The sequence below is a fragment of the Crocodylus siamensis genome, chromosome 6 (assembly GCF_052110815.1).
Source record: "Crocodylus siamensis isolate JL-2025a chromosome 6, ASM5211081v1, whole genome shotgun sequence".
In the NCBI taxonomy this organism is placed as follows: domain Eukaryota; kingdom Metazoa; phylum Chordata; order Crocodylia; family Crocodylidae; genus Crocodylus; species Crocodylus siamensis.
In genome coordinates, this window is record NC_143400.1 from 71,272,309 (window position 1) to 71,291,718 (window position 19,410).

Consider the following 19,410-nt stretch of genomic DNA (forward strand, 5'->3'; position numbering starts at 1 on the left):
ACAGCTAGGAGCTGCACTTCTGTCTGTACTCTAAAACACAGAGTGTACCATCTATTTAGTGTTGAAATTATATTGTGAAATGAGGCAGTCTTGACTACCACCAGATATGCATATTGAACAGGAGAATAATGAATGACTGTTGGGTACCACATTTAATTCTGAGCAAAACTTTCCCTGTGGGGCACAGCTATCCATCCTGTTCAACAGCAGCTCCTAAATATGGCATGTGCCCCCTGCCTGAAGTGCTTAGCTGCTGAGCAAAAGAGAATGGACATTTAACAATCACTTAAGATGCAGAAACTGGAGGCTAGCATTTTCATTTGCCTAAAGCAAAGCAAGAGCACTTTGGCTCTTGAAAGTGTGAGGAATTCTGTTCTTGAAAACTAGGTGTATTTGGGCAAAACAAGGAATCTTCTCATTTTTTAATAGTACCAGCTGAATGTGGAATGTCAGGAACACATTTGGGGGATTTAAGTGACTGCAGACACTTCCTAAACTGAACAATATAGACAACCTTCTGTAGATTAATAGTTCTCAGAAAACTATCCAGCTTTATACCACAAATTTGCATGTTTTTTCAGCTAAATCAGATTTTGCAGTGGAAAAGCTTAAATAATAACTTCTTTTCAGGTATTGTGGTACCTTGAAATGAGGATGACATACCAGTAGTGTTGGTATAGATTTAACAATTTCAGCAGTATACTTGGCTTGGGATCCTTAGTGGTTCCTTTGATCTATCACTTGTTTGCTATAAGATGGAGAAAGAACTGCAAGAAGAGGCAGTGATATCTGGATTATACATTGTGGATTCTGTGCACTATGGAGACATGCATATGTAGGGTTTTTGTTTAATTAAGATCAGGCGTTTTTTTTCCAAGGGGAATGCAGCTTTTTATTTTACAATCTTGGTACTGCATTTCCTGCACTGGAGTTCTGACATTTATTCAGATTCATTTAAAGTACAGAAATAGTTGGGGAGTGTTTTAGACTCATGCTTTAATCTGCTGATCAACAGTTTTTTGTTAGACTATTTTTTTTTCTGATACTTGTTTTGTTTGCATGTCAGATGGAACATAAGGTATTAATTTTAGAAAATAATCACATTTTCTAAATGTGCTATATAGTATTCCTGGCTATCAGCCTATAATACTATGAAAACATAACATGATTCTAACAAGTGCCAGCCTTGTACACTGATTGAATCTTTACCCAAATAAGTAATTGATATTTCTGGTACTGGACAAAATAAATCCTAAAAGAGACTTATACATGATGGTGTACAATGGCAGGTATTTCATGTTGCTTGGTTGTTATCCTGTAACTTTAGGAGTGTTGATATGCTTTTATTTTGAGACAGGGCCTGCAGGTATCAACAAAACAGAAGGTGTCCCCTTGGGATTTATTTGAGGGACATAAAAATCCTGCTCCTCTCTCCTGGGCTTGGTTTGGTACAGTTCGTGTTGACAGGAAAGTAATAAAATATGAGGAGCAGCAGCATCTTCTGCTATACCATATGCATCCAAAACCCAAGCCAAGAAGCTACTACCTCGAGCCATTGCTGCTACCTCCAGAAGAGGACGAGGAAGAGCCTACTACACCCGTCTCTCAGGAACCAGAAAGAAAATCAGCAGAGCTGTCGGATCAGGGAAAACCTAGCACAGATGACGAAAAGAAATCAAAGGGCAGGAAAAGAAAGACTAAAACAAATTCAAGAGCTGATGTAAGTGTCTATATGTCTAGGTCTCTGACTTAATGGCTTCTTGCTGCTAAATTCTCTCACATCTTCTCAAGTTGCTTGGCACCCTGCAGGACTGAGCCCCAAAAAGAAATGAAGGTGAAAGTTTGATGAAAATACAAAGTTACCAAATAAGGATACCAAGTGGATGGATGTACCAAAATGTTATTGTAATGGACTAATATTTGAATATTAACAGAAATTTGCTGAAACATGCTAGACTAGATCAGGATTGTCAGGCATACTCATGCATGCTTACTATCTAGTCTTTTGTTTGCTTTAGAGAAGCATCTCTGATATATTTTGGATTCACTGTCAAATTTCCCTCAGTTCAAGGTATATTCGGAATGTGGGCTTTTATTCAGGTCTGTCTCTTTCAAATAGAAATTCCACAACTATGTCATAAGTAGGGCTGTGCCAAACAGCAGCAGCCCGTTTTGACCGGTGTTTCGATGGAACAGTGTTCCATTCCAAATTTTGTTTAGATTCAAAACAGCTGTTCTGTTCTGTTCCATTGAAACAGCGAAACTTTCGATATTTCGCCCATTGGATAATGGGGAAGGTCAAAACAGCCTATAACTTTGTCATTTCTGGCCTGATTTGGATGAAACTTGCAGGAATGAGGGCATGAAGACAGCCAAGTTCCAAGGAGATAGGTGCAGGGGTTTGAGGGGAAACTGTACCGCAAGCTGCGGACAAGCAAAACTCATGACGTGAGTGATGCTGTGTGTTAAGGTGCAGCAGGGTGAAAGTTGCAGGCCTGCTAGCCCTTGCTGAGGCCACAAAGCCTGCCAGCTGTCAAGGAGATAGGTGTAGGGGGAGTCTGGGGCCCTGCACCCCTAGCTGCTGACAGGCAAAACTCGTGACATGGAGCCAGCGCAACTGCTGCTTCTCATCAGGCAGCAGGACTGAAGATCTCTCATCACTTGCTAGCATAGACCTGGGGGTAATAATTGACCATGGTATGAACATGAGCTGACAGTGCAGTGCTGTAGCCAGGAGGGCCAACAGTACCCTGGCATGCACCAATTGATGCAGCTCCAGCAAAACCAGCCCCCTGCACCAAGCAGGAAAAACAACTGATTGATGCATGCCAGGGTATTGTTGGCCCTGCTAGCTATAGCATCACACTGCTGGCTTATGTTCATACTGTGGTCAATTATTACCTCCAGGTCTGTGATGGCAAGTGATGGGGGATCTTTAGTCCTGCTGCCTGATAAAAGGCAGCAGTTGCACAAGCACCCATGTCACGAGTTTTGCCTCTCAGCAGCTAGGGTTGCAGGGCCCCAGAACCCCCCTGCATCCATCTCCTTAACAGCTGGCAGGTTTTATGGCCACAGCAGAGCCTAGCAGCCAGGTCTGCAGTGGTTTTTCCCCCCCCTCCCCCCCCATGCCCCAAGACAGACACAGTTACATAGGCACCCATGGCACTAGTATTGCCTATCAGCAGCTGACTTTGGGGTACAGTTTCCCCAGCCCCCCTGCACCTAATTCCATGAATCTTAGTAAGCTTTTTGGCCTCCACAGGGGCTAGCATGCCTGCAGTTTTGACCTTGCTGTGGCTTAACACATACACGTGACACAAGTTTTGTTTTCAAGAATTTGGGGTGCAGTTTCTCTAACCCCCCTGCACCTATCTCCTTGGAGCTTGGCTGTCTTTATGCCCTCAGAAGGTGCTACCGTTCCTGCGAGTTTCATCCAAATCAGGCCAGAAATGACAAAGGTATAGGCTGTTTCAACCTTCTCCATTATATCTTATGGGCAAAACTTCAAAACAGTGTCGAAATGACAAAACAATTTGACTTGCCTTGTTTTGTTCTGAGACTGTTTCCATGATATCTGTTTCATTTTGATTTTGCTGTTTCGACCTTGAAATGAGTCGAAAAAGCATTGAAACAAAACTGGTGATGAAATTTCACACAGCCCTAGTTATAAGAGCTCACTTTTAACTATAGAATAAAATCTGTTTCAGTGAAGTTGACTTTCCTATGGAATTTGTTTCAGATTTTTCCTAGATTTTTGTGTTATTATTCTTGTAGTTTGATTTATTTGTTTTTGGGGTGGAGATTAGATTGCTATGTTAATGATTTTCATAAATAGGAGGGAGTGGTACACAAACATGCATATTATATAGCTCCTTATGTTGTAAACACAATCTTCTGCTTGATTTTTCCCTTCTCCGGAAGCTAAAGCTTGTAATTCATTATTGAATAGAAAGCATACAATTTCTAGCACTCTTTCTTCAAGTAATAGCAGTGTTTTTGTCACTGCATCCTATATACTGTAGAATAATGCCAGCTGTAGGTTAACTATTTTACTGAATGCACATTTAATGGGGATTTATTGTAGCCTTTTTTCTTTTTTGCTCTTTTCACTGTTTCCTTATATAGCATGCATAATTTACAGTATTAGTATAAAACTAAAAGATGAAATAGGGTGGGACCTCTAACAAAGTTTTTCATTCTTAATTACCTGTAGGTAGTTAGTCACTTAATCTATTTTACACTATAGTAAACTACAATAGGAACTGCCCCAAAGCCTTTAATAATTTAGTAAGAAAATTGTCATTATTTATGAGTAAATAGAGTATGAATGTCTGTAACATTCCCTTTTACTGTGTGTTTTAAGGAATATCCACAGAATAACATATACAGAGTGCCTCCCACTTATTCACCAATTTCGTCTCAGATGATGCACCATCCCCAGTCTGCCCTCTGGGGCTATAACATTATGGGACAGCCGCAGCAGCCAGGTTTTTTTGTTCAGAACCAGCCCCTTCCATCAGGTAGGTGTGATCTTTGGAAGTAAATGCGGATATGTTACTGCTTGTATAAGAATTTTGTCAGCAATTTTGTCTTATTCTTCCCTTTTCTTGCCTTTTATCTTTTACTTTGGTCCTAAGTGAAATGTGACTGCTGATTCAGTGAGTTCTGCTTCTTTTGTTCGTTTTATGTAAGGTACTATTCTCTCAGCTAAAAATATCCTCAACTTAAAATATAGCTCCTATTAGCAATGGCATATAGAATTCATAGACTGGAGAAAAATATCTTACTGCAAACTTTAATAAAGTGTTAGAAGAAAAATTCTGGCACAGTGGTGACAGATCATTTCCTATAGGTAAGATGGGAACACTAACTTTAAAAAGAAAAAAAAAGGGAAAAAAACCCACCCTATTTTTACCTATTTCCTTTTACCTTTGCTCATGATCAATATTTTAATAGTAGTCCAATCACAATCCTTAATTTGTTATGAATCAATTAGTCGCTACTATAAGATAAGTGTTATGGAATAATGAATTTGCATGCCACGTGTGTTTTTGTAAGTGGTGGTTGTTTCTCTCAATTTATATTCACATAGCCAGGTTAAGTATTTTACGTGCTCTAGAGGGCAGTACAATATTTTTTTTTATATTTTAAGAAATAGTTTCCATATCACTAAGAAACATACAAGAGAAGAATGTTTATATATTTAGTTATAGAAATATACATACAAATATATTTTTTCTGAATATGGATCTTATTTTAGGGAAAAGTCTTCAGACAACAGCAGGAAACCATAACAAAATAAGGAAACACTGTTAAAAGGAACTACATATGATGTCAGTTTTCTTTCATGCTAGTACACATGAATTTTTGTCTGACAGTACATAGTACATAAGGCCATTTAGCCCCTAGTGTGCAGGGTATAATGGACTTGTTCAACTGTATGCTGATATAAAATTGCTGACTTCCTGCTTTTGACCTGATATGTAGAATGCTTTATTTTTCAACAGAAAACATTGCTTTGCTACCGTTAGTACCAGTTTAATGTTCCTGTATCATGTTATCTTCAAAGCCATTTTACAACCAACCTAATGCTTAGCAAAAGTCCTGTAAAATAGAGGCAGATGGGAGTATTTTAAGGAACTAGACATGGGAACTGAGAATCAGTGTCATAAATGCAGGAGTTCAGGACTTGCAGTCTTGGCCCTCAGCTGCATGACAGGCACAGCACTGCTTTACAGACCTTAGTCTTTTAGTCTATTGGAGCAATGGTAAATAGTCTTAGAATAGGTGATACTCCTGCATTTTTAGAGAGACTTAAGTAATAAAAGAATTGTTAAAAGCAACCAATTTTACAACCTTGTATGTGCAAATTCCTTCTATTCCTCTCCTTTGATTTGCCTCACTTCTTCTACCTCATTTCTGTCTTGTACCTGTCATTGGGTACAATGCTAAATGTAGCTAAGCCTACAGAAGAGGAAGCCAAGCTATCTTAGCTATATACCAAGTCATTGGTAAAGAACTGATGTACACATACAAATTTAGCAGTTTGGGAAAATGAATATCTCTAATGAGTGCAGGGGAAATGGAGTGCTCAGGCAATAGAAACTTTTTTTTTCATTTTTCACATAAGTAAGAGAGGACTAAATCCTTCTCTGTCCAAATCCTCTTGATGATTCAAACAGTTGCTTTTCTCTGCCTTCTTTTCATGATGATCATATATTTTATTATTTGAAATGGTACTGGCTCTTTGCATTTAGAAAATGATCTTAGACTAGCATAGTGTCTGGAGTATTGTTTTTTGTATCTTGATTATTAGAAGGCCATGAAAAGAATGCATCTTGTGAAACCAGTTCCTTAGTTTGTTCCCTTTTCATTGTAAGCTGAGCAGTAAACAGAGCAGTGGCTCTGGAATAAGCAGCTCAGGTATGGGACTGCCTTGAAGTGGCTTTTCTCTGTGTTAGTGACTTGGGGTGGCTGATCGCTGCTAAAGTGTTTGCCTAAGACCTAGTGTATGTTTGAGGCGTCTCTTCTCTTCCTCTCCCACTTCTTCCCATGCGTGATTGCTTTTTTCTACTCTTTCTTTTTTTTCTTTTTTTCTCTCTCCCTTTGTTTCTTTTTTTTCTTCCCCCTTCTGGAGTGATTAAGTGATCTTTCTCTGAATGGGGCTGGTTTAGGTAATTGAGGGGTAGAGCTAGGATAAGGCAGCCTTATAAAAAGGCAGCCCATGGGAGTAGCAAACAGATAGGTGGTTTGCCCCAGGAGGGAGCCAGGGAACAGAAGATTGAGTGTGGGCAAGGGCCCTGGTGTGGGTGCTTAGTGTGTAGGTTCTTGTGTTGTGTCTTTTTTCCTCCTTTCCTCCCCACCCCTTTATTTTTTTAAATCCTTATAGCATAGGTTTTATCCAGGGAGCAAAGGAGGCACAAACAGAATCTGGATCAGCTGTTGTGACCTGTGTGGGATGTACCATGTTTGTGTTCCTCCCAGAAGGTCAGGAACACTTCATCTTTACCAAATGTAAGCTGGTGTCTACAATGGAGGAGTGGATTCACAGATTTGAAGCATGGGTATCCATCCTGCATTGCTTCCAGGACCAGGAAGATTACTTGAATAAGAATTATGACAGGCTAGTACTGGAGAGGCCAAAGGACAATGAGAAGGGGGTAGCATGTGACTACTCGAAGAAGGAGGGCCCCCAGAATTAGAGTAGATTGAAGTCATCAACTTCTTTCAAACATTTTGTGGTGGAACTTCTGAGGAAGAGGCAGAGAAGAGGACATCTGCAGTCATTGGGCAGAAGAGGCAGCAGCCTATGGAGCAGGAAATGAAAGGCTCCAAGGACAGGGGCTCCTGGACAGCTGCACCAAGAAGAAAGAGAAAAGTGGTAGTGGTTGATAACTCTCTTCTGTGGAAGGACAGTGGCATCAATCTGTTCTCCAGATTGGGGGGCCTGGGTGGCATGCCTGGAGCCCAAATTCAGGATGTCACAGTGTGTCAAAGTTTCTACATCATTTGGACTGCTACCCATTCCTGCTTGCCCATGTAGGCATCAATGATACTACCAGTAATGACACTGACCAGGTTAGAGATGTCTGTGAGACTCTTGGCAGGAGGATTAATCTTGGAGCACAACTGATGTTCTTATTGATTCTTCCCCTGGAAGGCAGAGACTGTTGTATCCTGGAAGGGAATGTGTAGCTGAAACTGGCATTAATGTGAAGGCTTGGCTTCTTCAACCATGGGTGGGGAAGGGCTGCTATCAAGAGATGGGATCCATTTGACAAGAATAGGGAGGAGCATATTTGGGTTTTATCTGGTCAGCCTAATAAGGGGCCTTTAAACTAGGTTCGATGGGGAATGGTGATCAAAACCCACTAGCAACAAGGCATGCTGTCTGGGGGGAAGGGCTTAAAGAAGCAGCTTAGCTCTGGGAAAGGGCCAGAGAGCTACAGGACTGCAATAAGTGGCACAAAAGGGAAGAAAGGAGGTCAAAATGCAAAATGTCTGATGCATGTATACAAATACGAGAAATATGGGGAATAAACCAGATGAGTTGGAAGCTGCAGCCTGTGAAAATGACTACCATCTGAATGGCACAACTGAGACCTGGTGGGACAGCTTTTATGACTAGAAATGTGAACCCTGAGGATTTCACTCTGTTTTGGAAGGACAGGGTAGGAAAAAGGATGGTGATGTTGCCTTGTATGTTAGAAAGGCATACACTAGTTCCTCGGTTCAGGAGGAAGGTGGCAGCAAAGTGGAATGCATTTGGGTAGAAATGAAAGGTGTGGGGATTTATTATAGGTTACCTAATCAGAAAGAGGAGGTAGATGAGGCATTCTTCAAGCACATGACGAATCTATCCAAAAGCTATGGATACTGGTACTGATAGGAGACTCCCATTTTTCCAAACATCTGCTGGAAGAACATTACAGCCAAATATAAAATATTGAGCCAGTTCCTAGCTTGTGTAGAGGACAACTTTGTCTTCCCGAAACTAGAGGATTCAACTAAGGGATCATCTATCTTGTATCTTCAACAGAGAAGAACTGGTGGAGGACGTGAAGGCGATGGGTAACTTGAGAGGCAGCAATCATGATTTGATAGAATTCCAGATCCTGAGACAGGCTGGGGAGGAGATAACAGAAGAGACAGAGAGCTTGGATGGTTGGATGGCAGCTCTATGGAAAAGGACTTGGGAGTCTTGGTAGACCACAAACTCAATACAAATCTGTGATATGCAGCAGCTACACAAAAGGCAAATAAGGTTTTGGACCGCATCAATAGAAGCATTAGGTGTAAGACATAGGAGGGGATAGTACCTCCCTAGTTGGCACTAGTTAGGCCTCATCTGGAGTACTGTGTGCAGTTTTGGGCTCCACATTTCAAAAAGGACACAGAGAAGTTAGATAGGGTCCAGAGGCAGGCAGCAAAGATGATCAAGGGCTTGGTCCTGTGAGGCTGAAGGAGCTAGGTATGTTTAGCTTGTGGAAGAGGCACTGAAGAGGGGACATGATTGCTATCTTTAAGCACTTGAAAGGCTGCCATGAAGAAGAGAGAAAAGCACATGGACCAGTAGCTTTAAGTTGAAGCAAAGTAAATTTAGATTGAAGTACTTTTTTTCTGGATATGCACTGTTACAATAGTGAGGCAGTGGAATAGACTGCCTAGGGAAGTTGTGGACTCTCCATCACTGGAGATGTTCAGAAAGAGGTTGGACAGCAACTGGTTGGGAATGATCTAGACATAGCAATGCCTGTTTTCTACCATGTGCGTTTCCCATGCTTCTGAGCTTAATCTCTTCTGCTATAGGTGTCAGGGTGTTTTTAAACCTTCACAGAGGCATTGGATGTTGGCTACAGTCAAGGCTAGGGACTTTAACTGGGGCATGCCAGTTCTCCTGCTAGGAGCAAAGCTCAAGGTTTAAGGCTAGAGGGTCTTGCTGCTCTGCTCAGGGTCTGATTGAATGCCATACTAATGGCCAGGAAGGAATTTTACCCCATGGTCAGATTGGTATGGACTGTATGTGTGTGTGGGGGGGCAGTGGTTCTGTTCCTCTATAGTGGGGGGTTTCATAGATTTCATAGATTTCATAGACATTAGGGCTGGAAGGGACCTCGGGAGATCATCGAGTCCAGCCCCCTGCCCAAAGGGCAGGAAGTCAGCTGGGGTCATAGGATCCCAGCAAGATAAGCATCCAATTTACTCTTGAAGGTGTACAATGTAGGTGCTTGAACCAGCTCCACTGGCAGACTGTTCCAGGCCTTGGGGGCTCGGACAGTAAAGAAATTCTTCCTTATGTCCAGCCTGAAACGGTCTTGCAGGAGTTTGTGACCATTCGACCTCGTCATCCCTTGGGGCACTCTGGTGAACAGACGTTCCCCCAGATCCTGCTGGTCACCCCTGATGAACTTATAGGTGGCCATCAGATCACCCCTGAGCCTACGCTTTTCCAGGCTAAAGAGTCCCATGTCTCTCAGCCTGTCATCGTAAGATCTGTTTTCCTGACCTCTGATCATGCGCGTGGCTCTCCTCTGGACTCTCTCAAGCTTCTCCACATCCTTTTTGAATTGTGGAGCCCAAAACTGGACGCAGTACTCCAGCTGCGGCCTCACCAAGGCCGAGTACAAGGGGAGAATGACATCCCGGGATTTGCTTGAGAAGCATCTATGGATGCAAGCCAGAGTTTTGGTCGCTTTACTAGCTGCAGCATCGCATTGGAGGCTCATGTTCGTCTTGCGGTCAATGATGACCCCCAAGTCTCTTTCTTCTGTAGTGCTATCCAACGTAGCACTGCCGAGCCTATAAGGATGCTGCAGGTTTTTCCTCCCAAGGTGGAGAACCGTGCATTTTTCCGTGTTAAACACCATCAGGGTCTCGTCTGCCCATTTGCTGAGCTTGTCCAGGCCAGCCTGGATCACCCGCCTATCTTCTGGTGTGGATGCTTTGCCCCAAAGTTTGGTGTCATCGGCGAACTTGGCCAGAACGCTTCTGACTCCAATGTCCACATCATTAATGAAGATGTTGAACAGGATGGGTCCCAGGACAGATCCTTGAGGGACCCCACTGGTCACAGGGCACCACGATGAGTGACTGCCATCGATTACAACCCTCTGGGTCCGACCACGGAGCCAGTTTCCCAGCCAGCAGATCGTGGTGGAGCCAAGGCCACAACTGGCCAGTTTGGCCAAGAGGTGATCGTGGGATACCAGATCAAAGGCTTTTTTGAAGTCAAGATGTATGACATCAATCTCTTCTCCCTTGTCCAGATGATAGGTCACCTGGTCATAGAAGGAAATGAGATTGGTCAAACAAGACCTACCCACAACAAACCCGTGCTGGCTATCCCTTAGGATGTTAGCCTGGGCCAGTCCATCAAGGATGGCCTCCTTAATAAACTTTTTCTAAGATCTTCCCCAGGATAGAAGTCAGGCTAATGGGCCTGTAGTTAGCCGGATCCACTCTCCTCCCTTTCTTGAAGATCGGCACCACATTGGCCTTCTTCCAGTCTTCGGGCACTACACCAAAGCGCCAGGAGTTTTCAAAGATCCGCGCCAGGGGCTGGGCTATAACGCTCGCCAGCTCCTTGAGTACCCTAGGGTGCAGATTGTCAGGGCCGACTGACTTGAAGGTGTCCAGCTTCTCAAGGTGTTCCTTCACGAGGTCAGCATTTATGGAGGGTAGGGGATCCCCATCACCCGGATCTCCCTGTCCCATAGCAGGCATGGGCGTCCCGTGGGACTGATGAAAGACTGATGCAAAGTACCTATTTAATAGGTTGGCTTTTTCCTGGGCGTCAGTTGTCAGGTGCCCCATCTGGTTTAGCAGGGGTCCAACATTGCCCTTGCTTTTCCTCCGGCTCCCCACATATCTGAAAAAGGACTTTTTGTTGTCCTTGATGCTTGAAGCTAGTTGGAGTTCAGTTGGAGCCTTGGCTTTCCTGGTTTGCTCCCTACAGGACCGGACCAGCGCAGAATAAGCCTCCTTGGAGGTGAATCCCATCCTCCATCCTTTGTAGGCTTTCCTTCTTAGCCACAGGAGGTCCGCTAGGTCCCTAGAGAGCCAGGAGGGCTGCTGTGCCTTCTTGCTGGCTTTCCTCCGTGTTGGAATAGATTTAGCTTGTGCATTGAGGATCGCTTCCTTGAGAAGCAACCACTCTTCTTGAACTCCCATCTCCCTGGGGTCATGGTCCCTGAGGGCGTGACCGACAAGCCTCTTGAGCTTGTCAAAGTCGGCTTTTCTGAAGTCAAGGACTTCTGTGTTGCTGACTGACTTGCCAGCTTTACGGCGGATGGTGAAGGTGATCAGCTCGTGGTCGCTGTCACCCAGCTTCCCTTCGATCACTAGGTCGCTGATTAGGTCGTCCCCCGTAGCCAGTACCAGGTCGAGCAGCGCTTTGCCTCTCGTTGGCCCATAGACTTCTTGAGTCAGGTAGAGGTCATCCACGCACGAGAGAAAGCTTTGCGACCACTCGGATTTAGCTGAGTGATCTTCCCACGAGATGTCCGGGTAATTGAAGTCACCCATGACAACCAAGGTCCTGGAGCAAGCGGCCTCAGTCAGTTCCCGGGCGAACTCCTGGTCAAGCTCAGGACTTTGAGTGGGAGGTCTGTAGTAGACTCCCACCGTTGTGTACCCTGTGCCGTTTTTCCCACAAATTTTTACCCAGAGGGTCTCTAGGTGTCCATGCCGGTCGCCAACATCAGCTTGCAGGGACATGTAGCTTTCCTTCACATAGAGAGCTACACCCCCGCCCCTTTTGTCAACACGATCCCTCCTTTACAGGGTATAGCCCTCTATACCCGTGGTCCAGTCATGGGTGGAGTCCCACCAGGTCTCCGTTATCCCAATGACGTCATAATTCTTTGCATTGAGACCTTCTTTGTACCCTTCTGTACAGGGTATAGCCCTCTACCCAGGACCTCTTGACCATATATTGGCAACATTTTATAGAAGCAGGACATTGGCTGCAGTTGTCCCTCTACCTGTGGCAGGTTATGTAGGGTCCATGTTGTGGTCAGGATTGATGGTACTCTTATGTGGAATTTAGATTATGGTTGTTTGGGATGGGTTGGATAGGGATGATCCTGCCTGAGGTTGGGCCTACTACTTTTATGACTATGACTGTGACCAAGATATCTATGTTGGATGAACTCCAGACATGCTTTCTTAACTGCCATCTCTTAAAAGTTGAAGATTGTTTCATTTCTTTGTGGCCATCCTCATAAGATTCCTAACCCTCTAAGATCATTTTGCTTTCAATAAAAGAGAATGGAAAAATGTAAAAGAAGGGTGAACATAAAAGAACCAGGATGCAGAACAGTTTGGACTGATTCTGCAAAAGCTAATTTAGAGGTACAAGGTGCAGGATAAACTACTTGTATCACTGGATGGAGTAGTCAGCATTTTATGCTTCTAAAGAAAGCATTTGCTGAGTGCCACTTTGTCCCTTTCTTCCTGCCCCTTGGTTAGATTGCATGCTTCAGATCTGCTGCCTCATCTTCATCATCTACTCATCTTCATAAACTTATTTTAGTTAAACATTTACTACTGCTGATTTGTATTGTAGTCATGCCTGAAGTTTAGGATAAGTTACTTGTCATCTGTCCTCAGAGCCTTTCCTATAAAGATATTCTCAGTGTTGCCTTCCTGAAAAGATTATGACAATCTTTTATCAAATGGCCTTTTATCTTTCTCAAGTTAATTGAAGATTGTACTTGCTGCTTTGGGCAAATGCTTCAGTTTTCATTTTCCCTGTGGCACTGTGTCTAAGCTTCATCAGCTTCTCCTGTGTGGCTTGGAGCCTGATGTTCCTTGCTTGGGCTTTATCTTTCTCCAGCACTAACATCTACTGGGCTCTGTCTCCAAAGGGAAGCCCCTGTTGCTTGCCTGCCACATCTTGTCCTTATGAGTAGATGTGAGGGGCTCCTATTTGACCTGGACTGAGTTGGAGGTGCTTTGTATGGATGTCCCTTGGGGCTTTGCCTCCCCTACACCACATCCATACACCAACCTGATGGTCTCTAGCCATGTGATCAATGGTCTGGGCTCTTACATGTTCTGGTGTGCCACATCACCACAGTTTGGCCACTTGCGGGCTCCAGCTGGCTTAGTTGGCCTGTGCAGGAGCCTTGTATCCACTGGTGAATAGTCCCTGTTACTTTCCATCGTGCTTGGCCTGCAAAACTCAAACAATGCAGGAAAATGGTCTCGCCCCCTGAGACCTTTTCCCTTGGCTGGATGGGCCTGCCAAAATACAGTCTTCTACCCCCGGAGCCCCTAAGAGCTCCTGGCTTCTTGGCTCAAGCAAGTGCATCAAAAGAATATGGCCCCCAGGAGCAATCAACAAAAGAAAAACAGAAGCAGGAAGGCAGTGGTTTTCCTCCCACTCGTGCATCCCTAACAGGTGCTTGGATCCTCTCCTTTGGTCCTGGGTGTCGCTTCCCTGGGATATCCCTGGAATGTAGCACGGCCAGGAGTGCCGGTCAGGAGCACACAGCTGTTGTGCTGTTGCTGCTCCCCATCTCTCAGTCGCATGCTGGCTCTTATAGCTGCTTCCTGATGCCGGCTCATGACATCACACCTCTGTGCCATCCCAGCCGCACTAAGTGTTTACTAATGAATTGCACACTCCTTGCCTCCTGCTGCTGCGCCCACACCTGGTAAGTTTTCCTGGGTCATGGCTCTCTGCCATTTCCCTGGGTCTTTGGGCTTTCACTGCCACCTGTCTGCCCCCAGCACAATTTTAGAGGTTATTTCAACAGATGTTTGAGAAAGTATCTGTGTCCTGTCTCATCTTCACATACTGGTTTCTTGGACATAACCTGGTTTGCAGCAGGTTTTCAAAATGTTTTCTGATCTTTTTTTAGGCATGTTTGTCTGTTAATTGGTAGTTTTTAATGGTAATCTGTCCCAAGCCTTTTGCTGTAAAGGGCAGAGTAAAAATTTACACTCTATGTATGCATTTTTTTTTAAAGGTGGTTCCAGATTGGACCCTGCTGGCTCCTTTGTTCCAGCTAATACAAAACAAGCCTTGTCTAATATGCTGCAGAGGCGTTCTGGCACCATGATGCAGCCACCCTCCATACATGCAATTACATCTCAACAGCAGTTGCTCCAGATGAAACTCCTGCAACAACAGCAGCAGCAGCAACAGCGACTACTCAGGCAGCAAACCCAGACAAGAACTTTCCAACAGGTTTGTTCAAACACCAAAACATGGGAAGGAAGCCTTTGGTTTCCGCTTGGATTTATAGTTACTTGCCTTGTAAGCTTATGAGATGAGGACCCAGATGCAGTTACTGTCATTTTAATATACTGCCATAGTAGCAAGTCCATGTACTGCTCTACCAAGGCCTTTTGTTTTATAAGCATAATTTGTCACTTCACCCTTTTGTCTCCAGGTTCCTTCTAGTTTTATTGAAAGTCTCATAAAATCCTAGACCTCGCTTCTGCTACTTAATGTATTTAACTTCCTTAGGTTAATTTATTTTATAGGTGTTCTGATATTTTGATGTGCCTGGGGTAGGTCATGCCTCTTTCTTGGAGACAGAAAATGAGGAGCAGCATAGAAGTGAAAAAATAAGAGGCTAAAACCCTTAGTGACTAACTGTGATCTCAGTTGCATGTCATTTACCTTATAATACACAGAGTTACTTAAACTGTGATAAGTGATAAAGACAGGATGAAAAAGAGGTCATTGTTGAGATCTGATCTTTTTCAAGACTGCTATAAGTGTAAAAAAAGAAGAAATTAAATATCCTTATAGAATAGTGTATGAAATACATGCCATCAAATGTATACAAAGAACATTATGCAGGAGTTATTTTGAGCTTCTTTTCATTTTCATTGTTTGTAGATTTATATATGATTTAATATGCAATAAATAGAATATTTTTCTTGGACTCCCTTAAAACTGACTAAAAGTTTGATCAGTAAGCTGTTAAAGCAATTATTCCCTACACACATACACCATAACCTAAATACTTATTTTTAGTATGAATGTGTGTGTGTGGTATATATCCTCAAATCTAAAAGATTTAATCCTAACATTTTCATCTTAGACCACAGTATGTCCCTACTGTACATGATAACTGGATATTAAGAATTCTACCAAAAACAAAGCAAATAAATTGCTGCCAAAGGAATTAAGAACTGTACTGAATCCTTAGTCAAAATCAGTCCTGATTTTTCCCCCTTTTTTATCGTTAGTCATGGATGCCCTGAACTAGAAAAAACGGTATTTTAAAATTAGCAAAGAAAAGTGTTACAGATGTAAAAGCCCATCTGAATAGTGGGAAGTGCTGGTACAAACGATATTTCTAGTCATTAAAACATGGCTTAAAATCTTGAGAGAGCTTCCACTGTGTTCTCTAAATAGCAAAATTTGTCTACTAGCCTCATTCCAGAAAAAATACTCTAAATAAAGCAGAAAGTTTTTTTGCTTTCACTGTTTCTCATATGGCTATTTAAAATAAATTGCTGTAGAAATGTAATAAGTTGCCATTTAGCTATAACATTGCTTATGCCTTCCTGTAAGACTGGGCCTGAACATGAAACAGAATAGTGAAATTGGTATTGTCAGTATTAACTGTTATTTGGGATAATACAATAGAAATTATAATGTTCTTGGAGCTACATATAATTAATCGCCCTAAATTGTTTCCAGATTGTGTTAAGGAGGAAACTGAATGCTTTTCACATTTAGTTTGTGACATACAATATACTACTAGATTGAGGAAACAAACTGTAATTAAAAAGAATAAATATAGCAGTGTTCATTACATTTAGGAATTCCAGAATTTCCAGAGGGAGTCATTCATGTAAATGTTACACAGCCATGCACACATACACATTGCTGACATTTAACCTACTAACTTATTTCATAAATGTTAGGTGCCAAATCTCACTTAAGTACTAGCTAGTTCCATTATGAGAGGTGAATACCTTGTACTTAATTTTCAAAGAATTGCTGTGTAATGTGGGGGCTTAATCAGCTTTTTATAAAATTGACTTCTATATTAACTGAAATTTGTGTATACTATTTGAGTGATTTGTCAGACTACTTCTAAACATTGTACCTATAGCAGTGATTTTTTTAAAGTCATTTAAAATATGCTTCCCTGTCATTCCTGGGGGGAAAAGAAGCATCATTTTTTTCCATTATCAGTTATGGGATTTAGTATTAAGCTTTATTTGGTTTATTGTTCAACTGGGAAATGCACAATTTCATAGCCAGTTCAAGCTGATGGTAAACGCATACAATAGCTATTAGTGGGTGAAACTTGATGAGGAATGTTGTTGTTCCCTTAAGAAAAAGGTAATTTCATTTGGTTATTCATATTTTTGAGGAGTGAACCGATTCAACTGTAGTGGATTTATTGGAAAACTAGGTCAGTAAACATTTTCTGAAACAACTAGAACCATCAAATGTCTGTTTCTTAAAATAGGATTATGGTCCTTCTAAGGGAATTTACAGCTCATGTAAAATGTTCTGTGGACAGACCCACAGATTCATGTCTGTGCTTTATTGCCAGAGCAGGTGCAACTTTTGACAGAACTTGAAACTTCCCCGAAATATATGTGCATTCAATCGAAATGCTCTCTCTAAGCATTTATGTGTACTTTTAGTGTTTATATACAGAACACCAGTAGAAGGTTACTGCTTTGTAGGTGCAAGCATATAATGACCAATTTTTCCCAAGCATCAGTGTTTATAAAATCCAATGGAAAGTGTACATACCATCAGGCAAAAACTTGTCTTCACTTTCTAAATCCTTTCTAACTTACCTCATGCTGTGTATCATCTCTGTCTGATGAGGCTAACTCATGCCTTCACTCTATTAATCATGCCTACCTTCATTGTTCGTTTGTCAGAGTTTCCAGTAACTTTGTTTTTTCTGACTTGGCATGAACGGAAATCCTTACAGAACACTCATAAAAGTATCTCACTGACCTTCTTCAAATCCTTCCTTCAAACTCTTTCTTCCATGTGACATAAAAAAGCGTTGACAGTGTTTAGGCAGCTAAGACAGCTGCTTACCATGCTTTTCATCATGATGATAATATCTTGCTCTTCTCCCTACATCTCTGTTGTTTCCTGCCTTATGTCTAAATGGATAGGACAGACTTTTTATTTAGAGGCAGCTAATGCAGTATCTCTCTGATCCCTCATATAGAGCTCTTAGGAGCTGCTGCAATGCAAATATCAATTAATCATGACAAAACATAGCACGATTCATAAGTCAAATTATGGTAGTTAGTATGAGTAAATTGTAATGGGCTTGTATAGTAGGCAAGGGTGGGTTTGCAGTTTTGTAGAAGGTCTTGCTTGTTGAAATAGCAGGAATGTCTATGCTAATTTCTACTTGAAATCTACTGAAATTTCTAAGGAATTTAGTAATCCTGAGCTGTTTCCAGTTCTTAACCGAAACCTACAGAGCTACTGCTATCTTCCATAGAAAAACCGGGGCTGTTCCCAGTTATGTTTCCTTTTAATTTACAACTCGTTGTAGGTTAAAATAGTATGTGAACAAAGTAAAAGAATCATAAACTGTGATTTGCATCTAACAGTCCTGCTATTTTCTTTGCAACAGTATTATACTAACAACTCATCTTCAGCTCAGTTTGCAGTCCATTATAACCTCCCAAATTATTTCCTGCAGTACTTCACCCTAGCCAATTGTTCCCCATATTGTCTCTTTGATTATTGCTTCCTATGTGTACGCATGATAGTTCATAAAACCCCCAGGCCCACACATGCAGCTGGGACTGAGAGCTTCATCAGGTGCAGGACTAAATAGGCTTTAAAGTATTTTGTGACTACATAATGTATTACAATCAGAAGTTCTTGAGAGATCTGTGCTGTTCCTCTAAAGTTCCAAATACAGAAGTGGGAGTGAGAACTTTCTAATCAGAAAAAAGAGTCATTTCAGCATTTGCTCTAGGTTTGCTTTCTTTATACAGAATTTTGCATCTTCATATGGTCATAAACTTAGTATAGGAAATAACTTGGAGCGTGGGGAGGAGCTTGAAGTTAGAAACTGCACATCTTTTCTTTAAGACACTGGCTAAGATTTAAGAATAACCAATGTGTGGTGTTTCCATTTTAATGCATAGTGGAGCAAGGGAATGTTACTGCTGGAAACTAGGTGGTAATGTCACTAGTGACACTAATGCATTAAACAAACATCCAGGGTATGTAATTCTCTAGGATCCCATAGAGTCAGCCAATACTTCGGGGCTACAGGGTCTATAAATACTTTTTTATTAAAAACTAGTAACCATAGCGTAAGTTCCCTATTAAGAAACATTATTTGCTCCACCATTTTCTAATATTGCATGTAGAATAAATAAGCTATTGTGTGTTACAAGGAATCCTATCATAATTTATATATAACTTAGAATTCCAGGTAATAAATCGTATCATGTTATGAGGTTAAGCTTTATTAGTATCATACAATACCTACAAGTGGTTTTTTACCGTCTCTAAAGGACAATTTTCAGGTTAAATACAGATAAGCAGTATATAGATTTGTATTTAATTAAGAAACAAAGTGTAGTTTGTTTATTCTGTACAAATTCATATGCTTAAGAATGTATGATTACTATGTAACCAATTGCATAAGACCAGTTGGAAGTTTTTCTCATGATTTGCAGAATGAATTTGAGGTAATTTAATTGACTATTTCAGTTACTACAACGCAATAAATCCTTGGCTAGTTTTTTGTCTTTTTTTTGTTTTATAGTTTTTATTTTCTTCAGTATATTCCTAGGTATTATTTAAAAGGAGATATATAAATTAAGACTGAGCCGCATTGTGACCAAAGCTACATCAGTGTAATGAGAGTACAAATTGAATGCACATTGCATTTGCTTTGTTCTTACATTTATGTGATTGTGAGAGAAGAATCT

The 19,410-nt window shown here is 41.7% G+C and overlaps 1 protein-coding gene across 8 annotated transcripts in view; it reads left to right on the top strand.

Annotated features, from left to right (window-relative positions):
• Positions 1–19,410, top strand: part of MED12L (mediator complex subunit 12L) — a 315,648-nt gene that overhangs the window by 263,918 nt on the left and 32,320 nt on the right. For 7 of the 8 annotated variants that reach the window (XM_090055416.1, XM_090055409.1, XM_090055414.1 and 4 more), the window contains 3 exons: positions 1,358–1,720; positions 4,364–4,520; positions 14,475–14,695. In XM_090055416.1, the coding sequence (XP_089911542.1) occupies positions 1,358–1,720; positions 4,364–4,520; positions 14,475–14,695 (741 nt within the window). Of the gene's footprint in view, positions 1–1,353; positions 1,721–4,363; positions 4,521–14,474; positions 14,696–19,410 lie in introns of those variants that run through there. The other variant, XM_090055417.1, reaches the window with a different exon arrangement.